Here is a 17,612-nt window from a genome sequence, read left to right as displayed (position 1 = left end):
GTTGTTGGATTTGGCCGGTTGACAGTGAGTTTTTCGATTTAGACGGTGATTTTGGGTTTTCGATTGTCTGGAGACAGTTTTAAGTGAGCAGTGATTAGTGATGATTATTGTTGATTAATTAGTGTGAGATGATCAATTTGTGATGGATAATACGGATGTAAACATGAACGATGAGAGTGGGTTTATGGGGGGTCTGGGGCTCGAGTCGTGGGCCCAAGAGTGACAGTTTTTGTGACATTTGGTTGTGGGGGATTAACTGATTGCGGTTGTGGTTTTTTTGGGGGATTTTTGGAGAGGATTTTCTCAGGCGGATGCAAGGGCATCCTGTCTGCATGCTTGCCGCTCCGGTGGGCAGCCTGGTGGCACACCAATCCACGGGGTACTGAACGCGCTGGTTGAGGGGATTTTTGGGCAAGTGTTTTTGAGTTTTACTGTGACAGAGACAAGATGATGTACTCACCTGATAAGATGATGGGGAGCAAGGGGCTCCATGGGGCGCCTATATCGGCACCTGGGTGCTTTCCATCTGGAAGATACTCACCGCCATCGTATCGCGCTGCGCCGGATCAAATGCCACCACCGCCACCGCCGAGAAGGTGCATGCCAAATCCACCGGTGAGTCCTTTTTTGGTTTGTTTTTTCCTTTGGGTTTGGGTTTGCGGAGGGGAGCGAGGAACATTTCGCGAGTTTGGGGGTGAGAGACGAACGTTGGTGGGGGGCTGCGGTCAGAGGTGCACGTATCGACATCTTTGATGGACAAATTTTACGTTTTCACGGGGAAACTGTGCACGGAGAGAACAGCTGGATAAAAATTACGTAGGAAATCGTGGCAAATTCTATTGTACACTGACAGAACGGTTTAATCGAACCAAACGAGAGTTTTTAACTATTACCACGATTCGTTAACTATTAACGAATCGCGGTAACAGTTAAGAAGCCTCGTTTGGTGCAACTGAATCGTTCCACCATTTATATCAGTGTAGGAAAGGTAATCGTGAAGCGAAATGCAATTCGGAAAGAAAATCCCTGTTTGTGGTACATATTATGCTCTTAGGACTTATATCGTGGTGGCACCAGTTTTCGAATGATAGTCAAGGTTTAATCAGTGCATAGCCGGGATTTAATCAGGGTTTATTCGGGTTTCAGCTAAAGTTTAACCCATGTTCTGGTAGAATTTAGTCGGGACCGTGAATCAATATGAATAAGTATTCAACATAATAGTTTAGTATCCGAGTTTAATGAAATTAGACACTGTTAAAAATTTTCGTTTGAATTTTCCGTGCCGAATTCCGGAAATTTTTATCGTGTTCAAGTTTCACTGAAATTTCAGGAAGTCTTGTCATTGAAAAATCAAATATTCCGTCCATTTTCTGTTCAAATGATCTGCAAATCAATAAAATACTTGATCTTTTAGTTCAATTATTCTGTGAAAATTCAGAAAAATCAGAAAAATTCTGGGAAAAATTGAAAGTTCATGCCGTTATGTTTCTGAATATTCATGTTCCACTAAAAATTCAATCAATTTGTGAAATTTTCATCTCACTTCTACTGAAAACTCATCAATTTCCGTGAATTCTACTTAAAACTTGAAATTTCATAACTTTTTCTTCCCTAAATTCGATTCAATGGCACTCTCAAGAGATTTACCATAATATCTTCCATGAAATTTCAAAATATTCCGAACAGTGTAAAACATTTGTTTATGTTTGAAAATCCATTCACATGATGTTAATAAAAACACCATTACAAATCATGTTTAAGTTTGAATAGAAGATTTAGTACGAACGCTTTTATGTTTAATTAAATAAAGTTCATTTAATTTAAATAAAATATTAATTTGGGTGTAGAATAGCTGATTTTGACCGAAATTATGGAATGGAAACCAGAGAAAATAGAAAACATTGTATTCCAGACTGTCAATACTTCTTTCCTTACATTCGAATCATTACATTTCTCTTCTTCAATCGCTTTCATCAATCCTGACGTTTTCGCCATGTCAAAAGGTCAATTTCACTGTATTCTCTCCAACAGTCACCCTAGAAATCGAGAATATCAGGAATTAAGGACGAGTTATTCCTGTCCATTGAACCCATCGGTGACAATGAGACACTGCTATCAATAATGCAGGAAAAGTCCTACGACGGGTTGGAAACTAATTTTCAAATTGTCATGCCGGGGATTTTATTTCCGTGAAAAATGCAGAGGGACTGCATGGGTGGAGCAAATATAAAAATGAGTAATGGGGTTTTGTTGAGTCAATTGACATTGATTCCTGCGTCATAACCCCAGGTATTTCAGGAAGATAGGAATAAAAATGGGACAGTTTTTTTTATTTTAAGCATTCAAACCGTGTGGATTTTTTTTATCGTTATTTTACATCGCTTCGACCCGGTTAGAGTATACTGCGATGATGATCAAGACTTTAAGTGGTTGGATCGCACCATTCTACTCAGCCGGGATTTGAACTCGGAACCTTTCGCATGTGAGGCAACGAACGTAACCACTGCGCCAAGCCAGCGGGCTACCGTGTGGATTATTCTGTTAAAAAAATACACAAATACGCATGTGTTTACAAAATTATTTCTCAAGTTCTTATGGGCAACAATTTACATGATTTTCGTAAATGTTTAATTCAGTGGAGCTCAAGCAGGAATCGATGTGTTGAAGAACTTCTATATTATCTTCGGGCTATTATTCGGTCAACCTTAGAGGTTTTTTCACTTTGCAAACAATGCTCATCAAGCCCTGAACCAAGGCTCGAAAATTCTCAATCAGGGGTGGAGCTCAAGCTTTAATCAGCCCTCAGAAAAATAAACATTGAGTAATTAAGTGACTAAAGTAATTCCACAAAATCTGAAATTCTGTCAGATTATAGATCTTAATGAGGACTAACTCTGTGCAAGATTTCAGCTGGCTCGAACTAATAGTTTTTGAGGAAAAGCTATTCGCTTTTAAATCGTTTTCCGCAAATATCTTCAAAACTAGTGAACCGATTTCGATTTTTTTTATTTTAAAGTATTCGTTTCGATGTCTTCTATCTAAATTAATCAAAACATACATATCCGATCACACAAAGGTTCTGAGTTATTCCCGTCTTTAGGTTTTTTCATAAAAAATATTGTAATCACCGTAGCTTGTGCAAGAATCGAGATATCAACTTGAAATTTGGACAGAAAATCTGTATTCCCGTTCAAGATATCACTCAGTGACACACTGTTAGAAAATTACCCCTGAAATTTCAAGTAAAAAATCTTGAAATTTCTACCAATCACTCATTCACATGAAATTTTGATGTATTTTGTTATTGAAAAATCAGTTCAATTCTGGCGTATTGTAATAGAATTTCAATTTTGAGGTCCACGTGATAATGAAAATTATTAAATGAGTTGAAAATTTAAGCAACAATTTCACTCAGGGAAGTTTTTCAGTGAATTTTCAATCCACTAAAAATTCAGTTGGATGTGATGTTTAATTTCCGCAGTGAATTTGAAAATTCTAGATTTCACCGACATTTTAGTGGTAGTCTAGCCTAGACAACTCAATTCTCCTGAATTTCCAATCTGAATGAGAGATTCCATCAGCGATTTGATCTTAAATCGGATTCAAATCCACATTATTGAAAATGAAATTGCAACACTGTTAGAAATTTATTGAAATTTCAGTCACAATGTTATCTGAATTTTCAATATTGTGAGTTTGAATTCAATTTCAAATGCATACGTTCACTAAATTTCTCATTCATCTTGAAAATTGAAGAAAATTGAGTTTTTCATGTTAAAGAATTATTGATTTTTCAATGAAAGCTTGGATTTCCAAACTCATCGTGAAAATTGCACATCACATATAATTCAATTTTCAATATATTGAAAAATCAGAGATGTTATTGCCTGACTTTTCAAAATTTTTAAGATTTTTCAGTGCCGTAGGGACCTGAAAATCGAGAATTACTTCAATATTCAAAAAATTAACTGATTTGTCAATAAAGAATTCTACAGAAATTTCATGTAACTTTGTCGTTGTTAAAAATTTCAAGCTTTTTCACTTGAAATTTCCAGATTAATTTTCTAACAGTCAATTATTACTCAATTAAAAACAAAATTCCAACAGTACACGTCCACTGTCATATGGCGCGCTGTCATATGCTCGCAGCTGTTTTTTTTTTCAGTCAAATTCAATTTTTTCTTCTAATTGATCAAGCATCGTATTATCTCATGTTTTCAACGACACGATTTTTTTTCTCCCAATGAATGAATAAAAAATGTGGAGTGGCAAATTTTTTGTTTATGCGAAGGAAAGCGGAAGGGATGAGCGTTCGCAGAGTAATACGTCACCCTCCGCCCCCCACCACGTCACATCATCCCCCTCTTCTTCTGAGACCGGTGTGTTTGTGGCATCCACCAGTGTGTTTAGTTTATTCATGCGACGTAATAGGATAAAAACCGTCGGTACCCGTTGAGAGTCCCCAGATGAGATTACAGGGAGGTACTGTGTGCCGTCACCCGATAACAATCACACGTCTCACTTGATCGATTCTACTTTATTTCACTTTTTCATTTATTCATCTTATTTTCACAGCAGTTGAGAGCGAAAGTTTTAAATCTGTGATGAGAGATTGACAAGTAAAAAAGAATGTTCGATATTCGAATACTATTTTACCATTTTTTTTTTCACATTTCCCAATTATGATAAAGAGAAGATAGTCTCCAATTATTGTAATTTTCCATTTTTCTACGATTTATGGATAATTTAAATTAGAAGAATGAGATTGAATTCAATTCGGCGGGGGACAAACCATGGGATTTTTATTAATTTTGATTTTTATTTATTTATTGAAACACGAATCCAACACTCATAGCCCATAACAGGATTCAAAACATACAGAGATATACACTGAGAGAAAAACCTGAAGTTCGATTTACAATAAGAAAATGGTTGAGGCAGTTTTGGTGAACGATACGATTTTTTTTTGTATACGGCACATAACATTGTAGTAACTTCACAAGCGTAATTTTTGCAAATCAAAATGCAGTTAAACTAACCAAAGTTCAAAAGTAACCACGACAAATCTATCGTGAGGAGAACTATAAAATAGTTGCAATGACTACATTCCACTGTAGTAATTACTTCTCCGGCCATAGTTACCGTAACCCATGAAAAATTGTTGAGGACTTTTTGACTATAATTCGATGGTGATGGAATATAGTCAGAAGAATTATATTTTTATCTCAGTGTACGACGCCTCTACTGTATTTGAAAGTAAGAATACAAATTTTTATGGATTTTTTATTCACCAAGTTTTTGTGTGAAAAAAAAAATTGAAAACGACGGGGATTCCCTCATGATGCGATCACTTAAGGGTTAAATCGATACAGAATTGGTCTCGTTAACATTGTTAATTATATTGAGAATTCAACAAACATTATTCTTAAAGAATTTCTTCAGCTACTAAAGAAATTCTCATAGTATCCTCGTGTTTCCTCCTAGAATTGCTCATGAAATATATATTTGACTTGAATTGTTTCACCAAACTATTGATTCATTAGTCTACAAAAAGAGGATTAGCTCATCGAAGATAGTTTACCCTTTCGTCTGTGCATATTACCAGAGAGATGTCCACGGAGACCCACAGTAGTTTGTCGAGAATGGGGTGAGAGAGTTATAATCGTTATGCATGGAAATTAATGCAGCGGCCAGGCTGATTATTTATGGAGGCTGTCCCCCTAGCGGTGTGTAATTATTCAAGGCGTTGTGAAATCCCAATGAAATTATAACATTTCGATTTTACGGGCTATTTCCGCTCGTTCAAACGAGTCTGGAATAGCAAAAGACCAAATATGTCATCTGCCACGTGGTAATTATTTTGCCCACTTTATGGTGCGATTTTACCGGTCGATTGCTTGATTCTCGGGATTAAAAACGTGATGGACTGATTGTTCCGTGAATATCTTTCGGATGAAGAGAATTAGAGGAGAATCCATACACTGTTAAAAAAGTTTAACTGAGTTTTCCAGAAAATGACAGTGAATTCAATTTAACGGAAAAAAGTCTATAAAACTTCAAGTTTCCCTACAAATTCAAGGAAATTCCTGATTTTTCAGTGGAAGAACCACGAAGATTACGAAATTTCCATGAATTTTCAATGTAAACGTGATAATTCAGCAAGAAATTACTCTGAAATTTCAAAAAATTGAAAATTCAAGGACATTGTTGTCCGAATTTTCCTAATTTCTATAATTTTCATGGAATAATTCAACTGAAATTTAAAATTTTCATGAATTTTCCACGAAAATCATGAATTCAATGTTAAAATTCCCTGAAATTTCAATGAAATCGTCACTTGTTTCATATTTCAAGACTAAAGCCTGGAAACTTCAGTGATAATTTTTTAACAGTGTAGGGGAATTTCACAGAGACAAAAAAGGTCTCCAATTTTTTTTTTATTTTAGCATCCAAAACTGTTGGTTTATTCTTCTTAAAAAAATTATATCGTATTCAGATTAATCCAGTATCATATAATACATTCTTCATTGTTAGATAATTTGATTGAGTCTTGAATAATTAGTCGGGAGGAAGCTAAAAAGGCGCCTATAAGTTGTAATGTTTTTCTAGTGTGCTCACGGAGAGAAATTCTTTAGAAAAATTCTAGTGTTAGCACGGGAAAAGGGGCGCAAAGTGATGGCCAGGAAAAAATTTCAGTGCCGGCACTAGAAATTTTATTGGGGAAAACGTGAATTTTTCCGCGTATTTCTGTGAAAATTTCACAAAAATCCCCAGAAATTTTACCAGAAATATCAAGAAATTTTACCTTAACAGCACTAGAATTTTTCACAGTCGGTGGATTGTGAGTTTTCTAGTACTCGTATTAGAATTTTTCTAAAAAAATTTTCTCCGTGTTTAAAAAGAAATTAATCTTGTAGGGTGGGAGGAAATCCTTTCTTTGTAAACCAGACAGGAGTTTCGGACAAAGTTCTCCAATAGAAATTTGGAAATTTCCATTTCCAACTTTGGCGTAATGAAATCTACACTGCTAAAAATTTTCCAAAAATCCAATTTTTTTCCTAAATTGATTCAAGTATATTTTATAGAAATCCATTTTGACTTTAAAGAAGGGAATTTATATCGCGTTCCACATCTTTGTGACGTTTTAGGAAATGATAGGATGGGATTTGGATGAGGTAGGAGGGGAACCGGAATTATTCTCAATATGTATATTTTATAGAAATATATATTTTATAGGAATATATAGTATTTTTTTAGAAAATATACATGATTCAAGTATAGTTTATAGGGGAGGTCGGGGCAAAATGAGACCGCTCTGTTTTATTTTTTCAATGAGACAAATGAGTCCCGTGTTTTTTTTTATGTAACGTCGTTTAACAGATCACATAAGTAGGAAAATAAGTTTTTGAATCAAAAAAAGGGATTTCTATCTAAGACAATCTCTAATCGCCGTTATGAGCAATATTCTAGTTTTTACGGCAATACGAAAATTTCTTGTCTCATGCAGATATTTCATTTTACAGTTATGAATTTTTAAATTTCATCATAACTCGATTTGTTTGTACACTTGAAAATTTTTTGGCTTTAAATTTTCGATACACTTTCAGGAAATTTTTATCACATATTAAACCACATCATTTTTTCCACTAAAATTTCAAGGAATTTAATCATTGAAAATTCGGAATCTCATGGGAAAATCAATGAGATTTGCAAATGTAAGTTTAATTATTCCCTGAAACTAAATCGAAATCGGGAAATTTTCGGTAAATATAATCGTGAATTTTTAATTAATTGGAAATTCAGCATGAATATTTATTTAACACTAAATATTCATTTTGAATCAAGTATATTTTATACTCAATTCAGGTTTTTTTTCCGTGGTGTACTATTAATTAATTCTCAGTAGCATCACTATAATTATCTTCATCAGTTGATGTCCTTCATCTACTCCTTTCAACAGAAATTATCAATTTTCCCCCTCAACCGTTAGTATTTGTCACGAAAAAAAGTCATTAATTCAAAAAGACATATTTATAAATAAATAAGAAAGAACGGTTTGATTGATAAACGAAATGGAATTGAAAAATCGAATTGAAAAAAAAATCGTTGCATTAAACAATTCCACCCATTTGTTCCCTCCACTTCCCCCGAACTCATGAATTCTTCATTAAATTCCTGAATATTCACCTGAAGTTGAAAGTTGAAAGTTAAAGGGAAAAAAAAGAAACGAAGGAAAAAAAATCTGGGAAAGTAACACATGTACCACCGATACATAAGCTCACATGGATCGAGGAAATAGCAATTAATGTCAGCGATGAGCTGACCGAGAGTAGCCCTGGTACCACTTTGCGTTTCGAGCAGAGGAGGGTGTCATCAGGTGTACTACGAGGCCAACCGTACTCGTGAGATTGCATAATCGATACCAGAACATGTACAACACCGGTTGACGGGCCCTGATGTCACCCGGTTGTAAGTGATGTCAGGTGTTGGGGGAAAAAATGTCATAAAGGAGACAGTTATTGGAGGGCATTAACGAACCAAATTGAATGGGTGATTTGGACAAATTCATGATCCCAATTCCATTAAAAAAAACTTTTACAACGGACAACATTAAAAAATTCTAATCATGTAACGAAAAAGACATTTGTTTTCATTAAAGCAATCGTATTCTTGAAAATAATATTGAACGAAATTAATTTGTTCACCAATTTTAGCCGCAAGAAATACGTCAGATCTCCAAAAGATGAACGTTTCGTAGATTTGTTTTTCATAGAAATATATCAAAAGGTAATAGAAAGATAGAAAAAAACGCGTCGTTTTGATATGCTTTAAACTCAAATTTCTTTTTGAGTTAGAGTTTTCCATTTTTTCAAGTTTGCGAGGAATTAGTTGATTATTTCTTCTCGAATTTTCACCCATCATTTCAGTAGCGAAGGGGTAAAGCGGGTTAAAATTTATGTATAGAAATAATTCGTATAGAAATATCCGAATATCACATACGGAAATCCTATAGAATTTCTATACACAATTCGTATAGAAAATTTCTATACTATTTTTTCATACACTGAGAAAATAAGTGTTTTTTGAGAAGTACTTCCCTACTTATATCAAGAAATTCGTGGCTTGAAAATTACCAAGCCACAATATCTCACACTAAGAAAACAAAATCTTACGGCAAGAAATTTTACACTTGTCCGAAAGATGAGGACAATTTTTTCATATCAACAACAAAAAAATTATTAAATGAATTAATTCAATTTTACTTGGCTGCAGAAATCGCTTTATTGTCATCAAGAAGTTGTCCTCGTATTTCGGACAAATACAAAATTACTTGACAAAAGTTTTTAATTTCGTACTGCAAGATATTTTACTCTTAAAACTTTCAAGTCAGAAGTTTCTTGATATAAGTAAAGACGTATTTCTCAAAAACCTTTGTTGTTGTCAGTGTACGGAAGATACGTAATTTTTATTGAATATTTCTCTTCGTGCGATTCTCTCATTTTACCGGCAAAAATCTATCACTCGTGTGTAAACCTCGTGTTCACTACTTACACCAGAATAAGAAAAATTGATCCACCGAAAACAGGGGAATGGGGTAGGGGCATCCACAGCGTAGTAAAACTAGCTATCTCCTCTAGTAGTGACTCTGAGGGCATAGAAATACCCACGTTCGTCCCCGCACACGGGGCACTGGGGACACATAACGCTCCCCACTTACATCCAATCACTCCTGATTTATATTTACTACTCGCTTTGCCCTTATTTATTGTCCTTCACAGAGACGCGAAGAATAGTAGCGTTAATTTGGTCGAATTGAAAATAATGGCTTTGGCATACACACGAAAGGAGAGGAATGCACGCCAAGGAGGAGAGAAAAATTATGTTGTTGCACACGGGGGAATTGTTCTTGTTCAAAGTCTGAAGAAATTGATTATAATTTCGGTGAACGTCTACTTTTGCATACACAGAGAGAAATTCGTTGATTGAAGTCTGGTTCTTGTACTGGAAAAATCACATTCTACCGGCTATTAAAAATTCGGGTGTCGTTTCGGTAAAATTTCTGGGTATTTCCTTGAAAATTTCATGGCGATGCGAGAAAAATTCTCGTACTGCCCAATAAAATTTTCAGTGACCGCACTGAAATTTTTTCCCAGTTGGCACTTCACGACCCTTTTCCCGTGCTAACATTATACTGAGAAAAACGAAGTTTTCTGCGAAGGACAGCTTTATTTATATCAAGAAATTCGCGGATTGAAAATTTGCAGGACCAAATATCTTGCACTAAGATATTGTCATCAGGCGATAAAAGTATTATCTGGCAAATGTGGCTTTTATCGCCGTGTGACATATGATATTTTATGTCATTGGGCCCGAAAATCGCGAACTAACCCAGCGAAGCGAGGTTAGAATCGCGGTTTATCGGGCCTAATGACATAAAAAAACTTTCATGAAGAAATTTTGCACTTGCCCTAAAGACGAGGACAATTTCTTGATGACAAGAAAGCGATTTCTCACACGGAAAGAAATTTTTGATAAAAATTATCCTACCGTTCTGTAAAAGTGTATGATGAGTCATCGTTTCCTCATTTCTATCCCGAAATTTAGTAAAAATTAATATGTGATGATCAAATTTTATTCTTCGTTAGAGAAATTTTATCCTGATAAAAATAAAAATTACCGTGCCGGTAGAGTAAAAATTACTGTACCGGTAGGGTAAAATTTACAAACCCTTCTAGAATTATCGTTGTTATCTACATAAAAATTACTGGACTGAAAGGGTAAAATTTATTACGCGTCAAGATAAAATTTCTCTAACGTAGAATAAAATTTGATCATCATATATTAAATTTACTAAATTTCGGGATAGAAACGAGGAAACGATGACTCATCATACACTTTTATAGAACGGTAGGGTAATTTTTATTAAAAATTTCTCCGTGNATTTACTAACTTTCGGGATAGAAACGAGGAAACGATGACTCATCATACACTTTTATAGAACGGTAGGGTAATTTTTATTAAAAATTTCTCCGTGTGCAAACCAAGTACAATTGAATTAATTCATTTAATAGTTTTTAGCCTCAGTTCTAAAATATTTCAATGTAAAAACCACTTGAATTAATTGGAGAACTCGTTGTCTTCATACGAGCCAATTGCCTTCGTCTTTGGGACAAGTCTAAAGTCTCGTGGCGTAAGATTTTTGTAGTGTGAATTATTGTGCGAATGGTAATTTTCAAGCCATGAATTTCTTGATAAAAGTAAAGGCGGAATTCTCAAAAATTCTTGTCTTCTCAGTATATTCGACCAAAATCAGAATTGAGGAAATTATCCTCCGAATTTCCCTTGAACTTCAAAATAAATCGGATATTTTCTTCAATCTTCTCTGCAAAGAAAAGAGTATTTTAAGTGGAGACTATTATGAATTTAAAAAATCGTGGGCTATTACGCGATTTCTCATACATTGAATATCAATTATATATATCCAAAAATGAATAATTAGTGCAAAAAATTTAATTGTTTATTGTTTGTTTGCTCCGCAGACGCTGAAAATGTTAAAAATAGTTCAGGGTCTCCAATTTTTGAGCTACCGAGGTGTCTTTTTTTTTAATTTTTGAAAAAATGTGTATAATAACAAGGAATTAATTTATTGACATTCAACTCCTGCACAGCTAATTTTGTTTTTTTTTTAAATAAAAAATTGCATCATTCATGTCAAATAGCCCGAAAAATGTTTCTGAAAGAATCGAGAAACTATTTTAAATATTTTAAGGATAATTTTTCTGCCAATTTTACATGAATGGCGCAAATTTTTATTTTAAACAAAACGAAATTAGCTGCGGAGGAGTCAAATTTTGAAAAACTAATTCGTAATTATTATTGCACAATTTTTTTTTTAGATTTTGAGGAAAAAAAACCTCTGTAGCTCAAAAATTGGAGGCTCCGGAATATTTTTAAGGTTTTAAGCATGTGCGGGGCAAACGAACAATAAACAATGAATGTGTTTGCACTAATTATTCGTTTTTAGATATATATAGTCGATCGTCAATGCGTAAGAAATCTCACTCCAATCGTTCGCGACTTTTAAAACTTATAGTAGTCTCCCCTTAAGTTTTGGAAACAAATTTTAACTTGCAAAATTCGACACTTTCATTTGTTTATAACGAAACTTTCGAGAAATATTCAATAATTTTAAAAGTCTCGGGGTTGTAATACAATCGAGGATTGGAATATCAATGATCACCTGGCGTCACTGACAGAACTATTCATTTATTATGAACAACGTTCATTAATTATTAACAAATGGGAGAGTTGAATAAAGCCAAATGAATATTTATTCGTAGTTAACAAATGATATAGTTGGAAGAAATAAGTTGAACCAAGTAGACCATTTGTTGATAGTCAACAAATCATAAATTCAGTAGCGAAGTGGTACACTTATCTCCTAGTTGAGTTTTTGAGGAATACTTCCGAATCTAAAGGAGATAGCGAAATTTTCGTAATTACATTTGTTATAGCTCTCAATCAGCTCTACAAAAAAGGTTATAACAAAAATTTTGCTATTTCCCTTAGATTCCGAGATATTCATTGAAAACTGGCCAATAGTCAAAATCGACTTCGCTACTGAACTGTAACAAGGCGTTCAGTTAATTATGACAAATAATATTTCTTCATAGCCCAGGCTTTTACAAATGGACTGTATATTTATTAATAAATATATCTCGAAACACTTAAACGAATAGGTTCATTAACTATCAACGAAATTTAGAGAAAAATTCAATCTTGAATTGGTTTTAAATTATTCACATTGGAAATTCAAATGTGGCCATCAATGAAATTACTAAGAATGTATAACAGAGTGAACGTGTCAAGATTATTTCAATTACAAAAACATAAAAAGACCTCTTTCAATAGGAAAATTATATTCTGAGATTTTAGTCCAGAATATCTCTCCTTCGAAAGGATTCCAGAATTAGCGAACATATCATATTTCACTCATCATGTTTTAATGCTCTATCAGAACCGTTTATTCGAAGGTGACAAGTTCAATTTAATTTGAGATCTTTCACTCCTTCATTCGCTGAGAATATCACGTTTTCATTGTGTATTTCTATTTCTTCATTTTTATTAACAAGTACACAGAGGAAATTCTGCTGAAAAATTCTACACGGAATGAATGTGAAATTATTTTTCACTGTGAGAACACAGTAATTTTCAAGATGAGAAATCGAATGCAGGACGATACCCGCCACATTTGAAAATTTACTGTTTAAAATAGTGTGAACATGATTCGAATTTTGAAGATTAAAATTTGGAATAAATTCTACACGGATAGAAAAATTCCAATAAAAATTACCAGAAAAAAACGTAAAAATTACTTTTTGCAACGTAATCCGCGAGCGAAGTAAAATTCAATAAAAAGTGTGAGTCGGAACTGAAATTCAGTAGCGAAGCGGTAAAACGGTTTAAGTCGATTTTAGCTTTTGGTCAGTTTTCAATGAATATTTCGGAATGTAAGGCAAATAGTAAAATTTTCGTTATAACCTTGTCTGTAGAGCGAATTGAGATCTATGAAAAAGCTCATCATAAAAATTTCGCTAACTCCCTTAGATTCGGAGATATTCCTCAAAAAATCAGTAGAGAGCTAAGTCGACTTGAACCGTTTTACCGCTTCGTTACTGAATTGTACGAATCGTCACGTAAATTCTACAATTTGTTCCGTAAAAATTAACCACCCGTCTGATGACGCACCGCAGTGGGGACACCAAGTCATTCCGTAATTTTTCCCCAACGCTTGAGAAATTTTACGTTACGGAACGTAGAAATAACTCACCAGCTTCATAAAAATTGTTGAACGTTCAAAAATTTTTAATTTTGGAGGTATAATAATTCGGGAAGTTTCTGTCATATTTTACTTCTTCGGGAAAAATTACGTGACAATTTCGTACTTTGTTCGGTGATGAACCTAAAAATTCTCTGAACGTTTCAGATTTCTTGTCTTCCATTCCTATAAAAATTGCCGGAAAACGATTCTCCATTGCGAATTAAGTGAATTGTTTCATCATTTTTACTGAATATTTCTCTCCGTATAAATCAAATTTAATATGAATAGGAACATTCTGGTTGACTGAATACGCAATCGGCAGTCTAATATTGTTGTTAATAATTAATTTAGGACTGCAAAAAAATGCAGAGTCTTATGAGAAAATAAACTGCTCAAGATTAGGGAGACGATTAAAATCTAGAGCAAATCTAAAAGAAATCCTGAAAAATCTATGAAAATTCGATATCCAATATGAAAATTATAGTCATTGTCAAACTTTTGTTATAAATAAGTTGTCTCTGCGTGCCCCGAAATGGTGTGTTATATGAAATTGCCAGCATTGCGTTGGTTGAACCCTGGCCATGCCATGGAAAGGGAAATATTTTCGAATGTAAAGGGTTGTCACTGATCGAAACATCCTAGTCAAATAAGAGACTATTTTTTAAGAAAATCATAGGAAAATACGGCTCTAACCACTTGAGGTAAAATAAAGGACCCTCACCCGCATGCCCTCGCCTTCAGCTCGATTAGATCGCGGTTTTCGGGCCCAATGGCATTAAATATGGTGTGTCACACAGCGATAAAAGTATCATCTGACTCATGTGATCATAATACGTTCATCGCCTGATGATATAATGTACTATTACTTCGCTCCCAGATTACGTTCCGAAAAGTAATTTTTACGTCTTTTTTCTTGTAATTTTTTTTGAATATTTCTCTCCGTGTACCGTCACTTAAGTTTTCTGAGTCGATTCCGTAATCGGTGAGCGAATTGTGAGTTCCGTAATTTTCACTGAACATTTCTCTCCGTGTACCGTCACTTAAATTTTCTGAGTCGATTCCGTAATCGGTGAGCGAATTGTGAGTTCCGTAATTTTCACTGAACATTTCTCTCCGTGTACCGTCACTTAAATTTTCTGAGTCGATTCCGTAATCGGTGAGCGAATTGTGAGTTCCGTAATTTTCACTGAACATTTCTCTCCGTGTACCGTCACTTAAATTTTCTGAGTCGATTCCGTAATCGGTGAGCGAATTGTGAGTTCCGTAATTTTCACTGAACATTTCTCTCCGTGTACGATTCTAGAATTTGACAAGGGAATATTTTCTTGTACGAAGGAAATTATCTTTGTCAAAAGTAATTGTCTCTCTCACTGTAGCTTGAAAATTGCGACTAGTCCGCATTTCCCTTCAGGTCCTCATCATTAAAATCATTCGTTTTGAAATGTTCATTAGATCGGAATACGACACCTATTATGGGCCTCACTGGTCGTTATTCTCATGAAAATATACTTTTTATGTCGAACAATAACTCATCGCGTGTGTGTCCCTCCCCACCCCCTCGCCGAATTAGCCCCCGAAACATTATTAGACTGTCTCTTACCGACAAATCGAGTACGAGGCTGGTTGACGAGGGGTAAAAAGACACACTGAAAGAGGGGTTATAGCGTCACGTAAGTGGTTGGAAAAAGAGTAGCCGGAGAAAGAAGACTCGAGTGGCACTGGTCACGCACAGTAAAACCTCATAATTACCATTTATATTCTCTACAATTATATCTGAATTTCGTCCGTCATTTTGGGGTAAAAATAGACATTTTTGAAACCTGAAGTGACCAGAGAACCAGACGCCCCTCATTCTCGCATGAGGAGGAAACATCGACTTTTCTTCCCCTCAAGAACACAATCAGTATCATGTTGTAATAAATAACATCATTCATTCACCATTTAGAAATCCGTGGTATTCATTCCAAGATTGTGCGTCAGATAATTAATAGGGGAGCTGGAGCTGGTGCACCACCCATCTAAGGAAAATGAGTCGGAGGTGGCAGTAAACATCTGAAATTTTTGCTACTAGTTAGTGTCATACACGGAGAGAAATTTTTTAGAAAAATTCTAGTACGAGTACTTGAAAAAGATTCTAGAACAAAATATCCCGGACAAAATATCTCGGACAAAATCTCCCCGAAAAAGAATTTCCCCGGATAAAATCTCCCTGAAAAAGGAATTTGCGATTAGGAAACCGGATCCGGCCAAAATAAATATAACGATAATGCTCAATTAAAGGGGTTTTTATTACTGAATCGCACAATAGAACACATGAAATTGTCAAGTCTTTAGCCTCAATGAAATTACAAAAGAATTAAATTCATACGGATTGTTATTTGCGGAAAATTTATCCCTCAGAAGACTCGTTGAAAGGAATTTTTTCGGGGAAATTTCGCAAAAAGCAATTGTCCGGGGAGATTTTGTCCAGGGAAATTTTTTTCAGGAAGATTTTATCCGGGAAATTTTGTCCGGGGAAAAACTGTCCGACTACCCTTGAAAAAATCGCAATCCACCGGCTGTGAAAAATTCTAGTGCTGTTAAGGTAAAATTTCTTGGTATTTCCGGTAAAATTTCTGGAGATTTCTGTAAAATTTTTAGTAGTAATACCACTAGTGTTTCAAAAATATCCGATTAATTTTGAAGCACGAATGGTATTTGACGGATTATTTTTCCAGTCGGATTTCGGCCAAGCAGAGTGCAGTGAACAGCATCCGGATACATTTACACAGCCATACATTTACAACCCACTTTTTTGTTTATCTGTCACACAGAATATTTAACGTGAAATGCGTTGAAAGATGAGAAACATTTGAAAAGCCACTGGTGAATTTCCGTCGGAATTTTTTTGGAAATTTCCGAGATAAAACTGTTTGACAGCCTCAAATACTGCCCTCGGATTGGCTGAAATCCGAGTGAGAAAAATAATCACAGAAATACGGGGAAAAATTCACGTTTTCCCCAATAAAATTTCTAGTGCCAGTACTTGAATTTTTTCCTGGCCGTCACGTTGCGCCTCTTTTCCCGTGCTGGCACTAGAATTTCTCTAAAAAATTTCTCTCTGTGCAATTTTCAAGATTTTTTTTATGCCGAATGAAAGCATTGTAATCGTTATATTTTCATATTCTCTAATTGTCAGATTATAGGTAGTATAGTTTCTAGTAGGTTATAGGCAGGTATAGATTATAGTTTCTTTTGATTTATTGAGATTTTCATGATTTCTCGTAGATTCTAATGATTTCTTGATTTCAAGAAACATGACGTTACAATACGTAAGGATATCAAAAACTTCATAGCGTCATATTTCGGGATTGGATGATTTCGAACGCACCGATATCATAACAAAAATTGTAGACTTCAAACTACAAAATCAATTTGGATTTTACACTTATCGATGATTTCTAATGATTTCGAAAATTACCCGATTTCTTTATGATTTCTGTTGATTTCCGATGATTTCCAGAAATCTTTATAAATGGTAGCTATTATAAATGATAGATATTTTCGTGAGAAGACCCGGTAAACGGCGATTCTAACCTCGCTTCGCTCGGTTTGATCGCGGTTTACGGGCCTTCTGACGAAAAATTGCATTCATCACACGGTCCAAAAGTATTTTCTGACGAATGTGATTATACGCCTCGCCTTCGGCTCGGCCGCCAAAGCCACATTCGTCAGAAAATACTTTGTGGACCTTGTGATGAAAATAACTATTTCCCCAAATACAAAAAAAAACAAAAAAAAGTCGTATCGT

At 34.8% G+C, this 17,612-nt stretch overlaps 1 protein-coding gene across 1 annotated transcript in view; it reads left to right on the top strand.

Moving 5' to 3' along the window:
- The first annotated feature begins 380 nt into the window (after nt 1-380).
- LOC107039466 (inhibitory POU protein) overlaps nt 381-17,612 on the top strand; it is a 65,800-nt gene continuing 48,568 nt past the window's right edge. The window contains exon 1 of the mRNA XM_015259081.1: nt 381-615. Within this exon, the coding sequence (XP_015114567.1) occupies nt 448-615 (168 nt within the window). The 5' untranslated portion in view covers nt 381-447. The remainder of the gene's footprint in view (nt 616-17,612) is intronic.

The sequence above is a fragment of the Diachasma alloeum genome, unplaced genomic scaffold, assembly GCF_001412515.2.
Source record: "Diachasma alloeum isolate Michigan unplaced genomic scaffold, Dall2.0 Dall_scaffold_00300, whole genome shotgun sequence".
NCBI classification, from domain to species: domain Eukaryota; kingdom Metazoa; phylum Arthropoda; class Insecta; order Hymenoptera; family Braconidae; genus Diachasma; species Diachasma alloeum.
The sequence above is the reverse complement of the archived record's forward strand: the minus strand, read 5'-3'. Positions and strand labels throughout refer to the sequence as shown.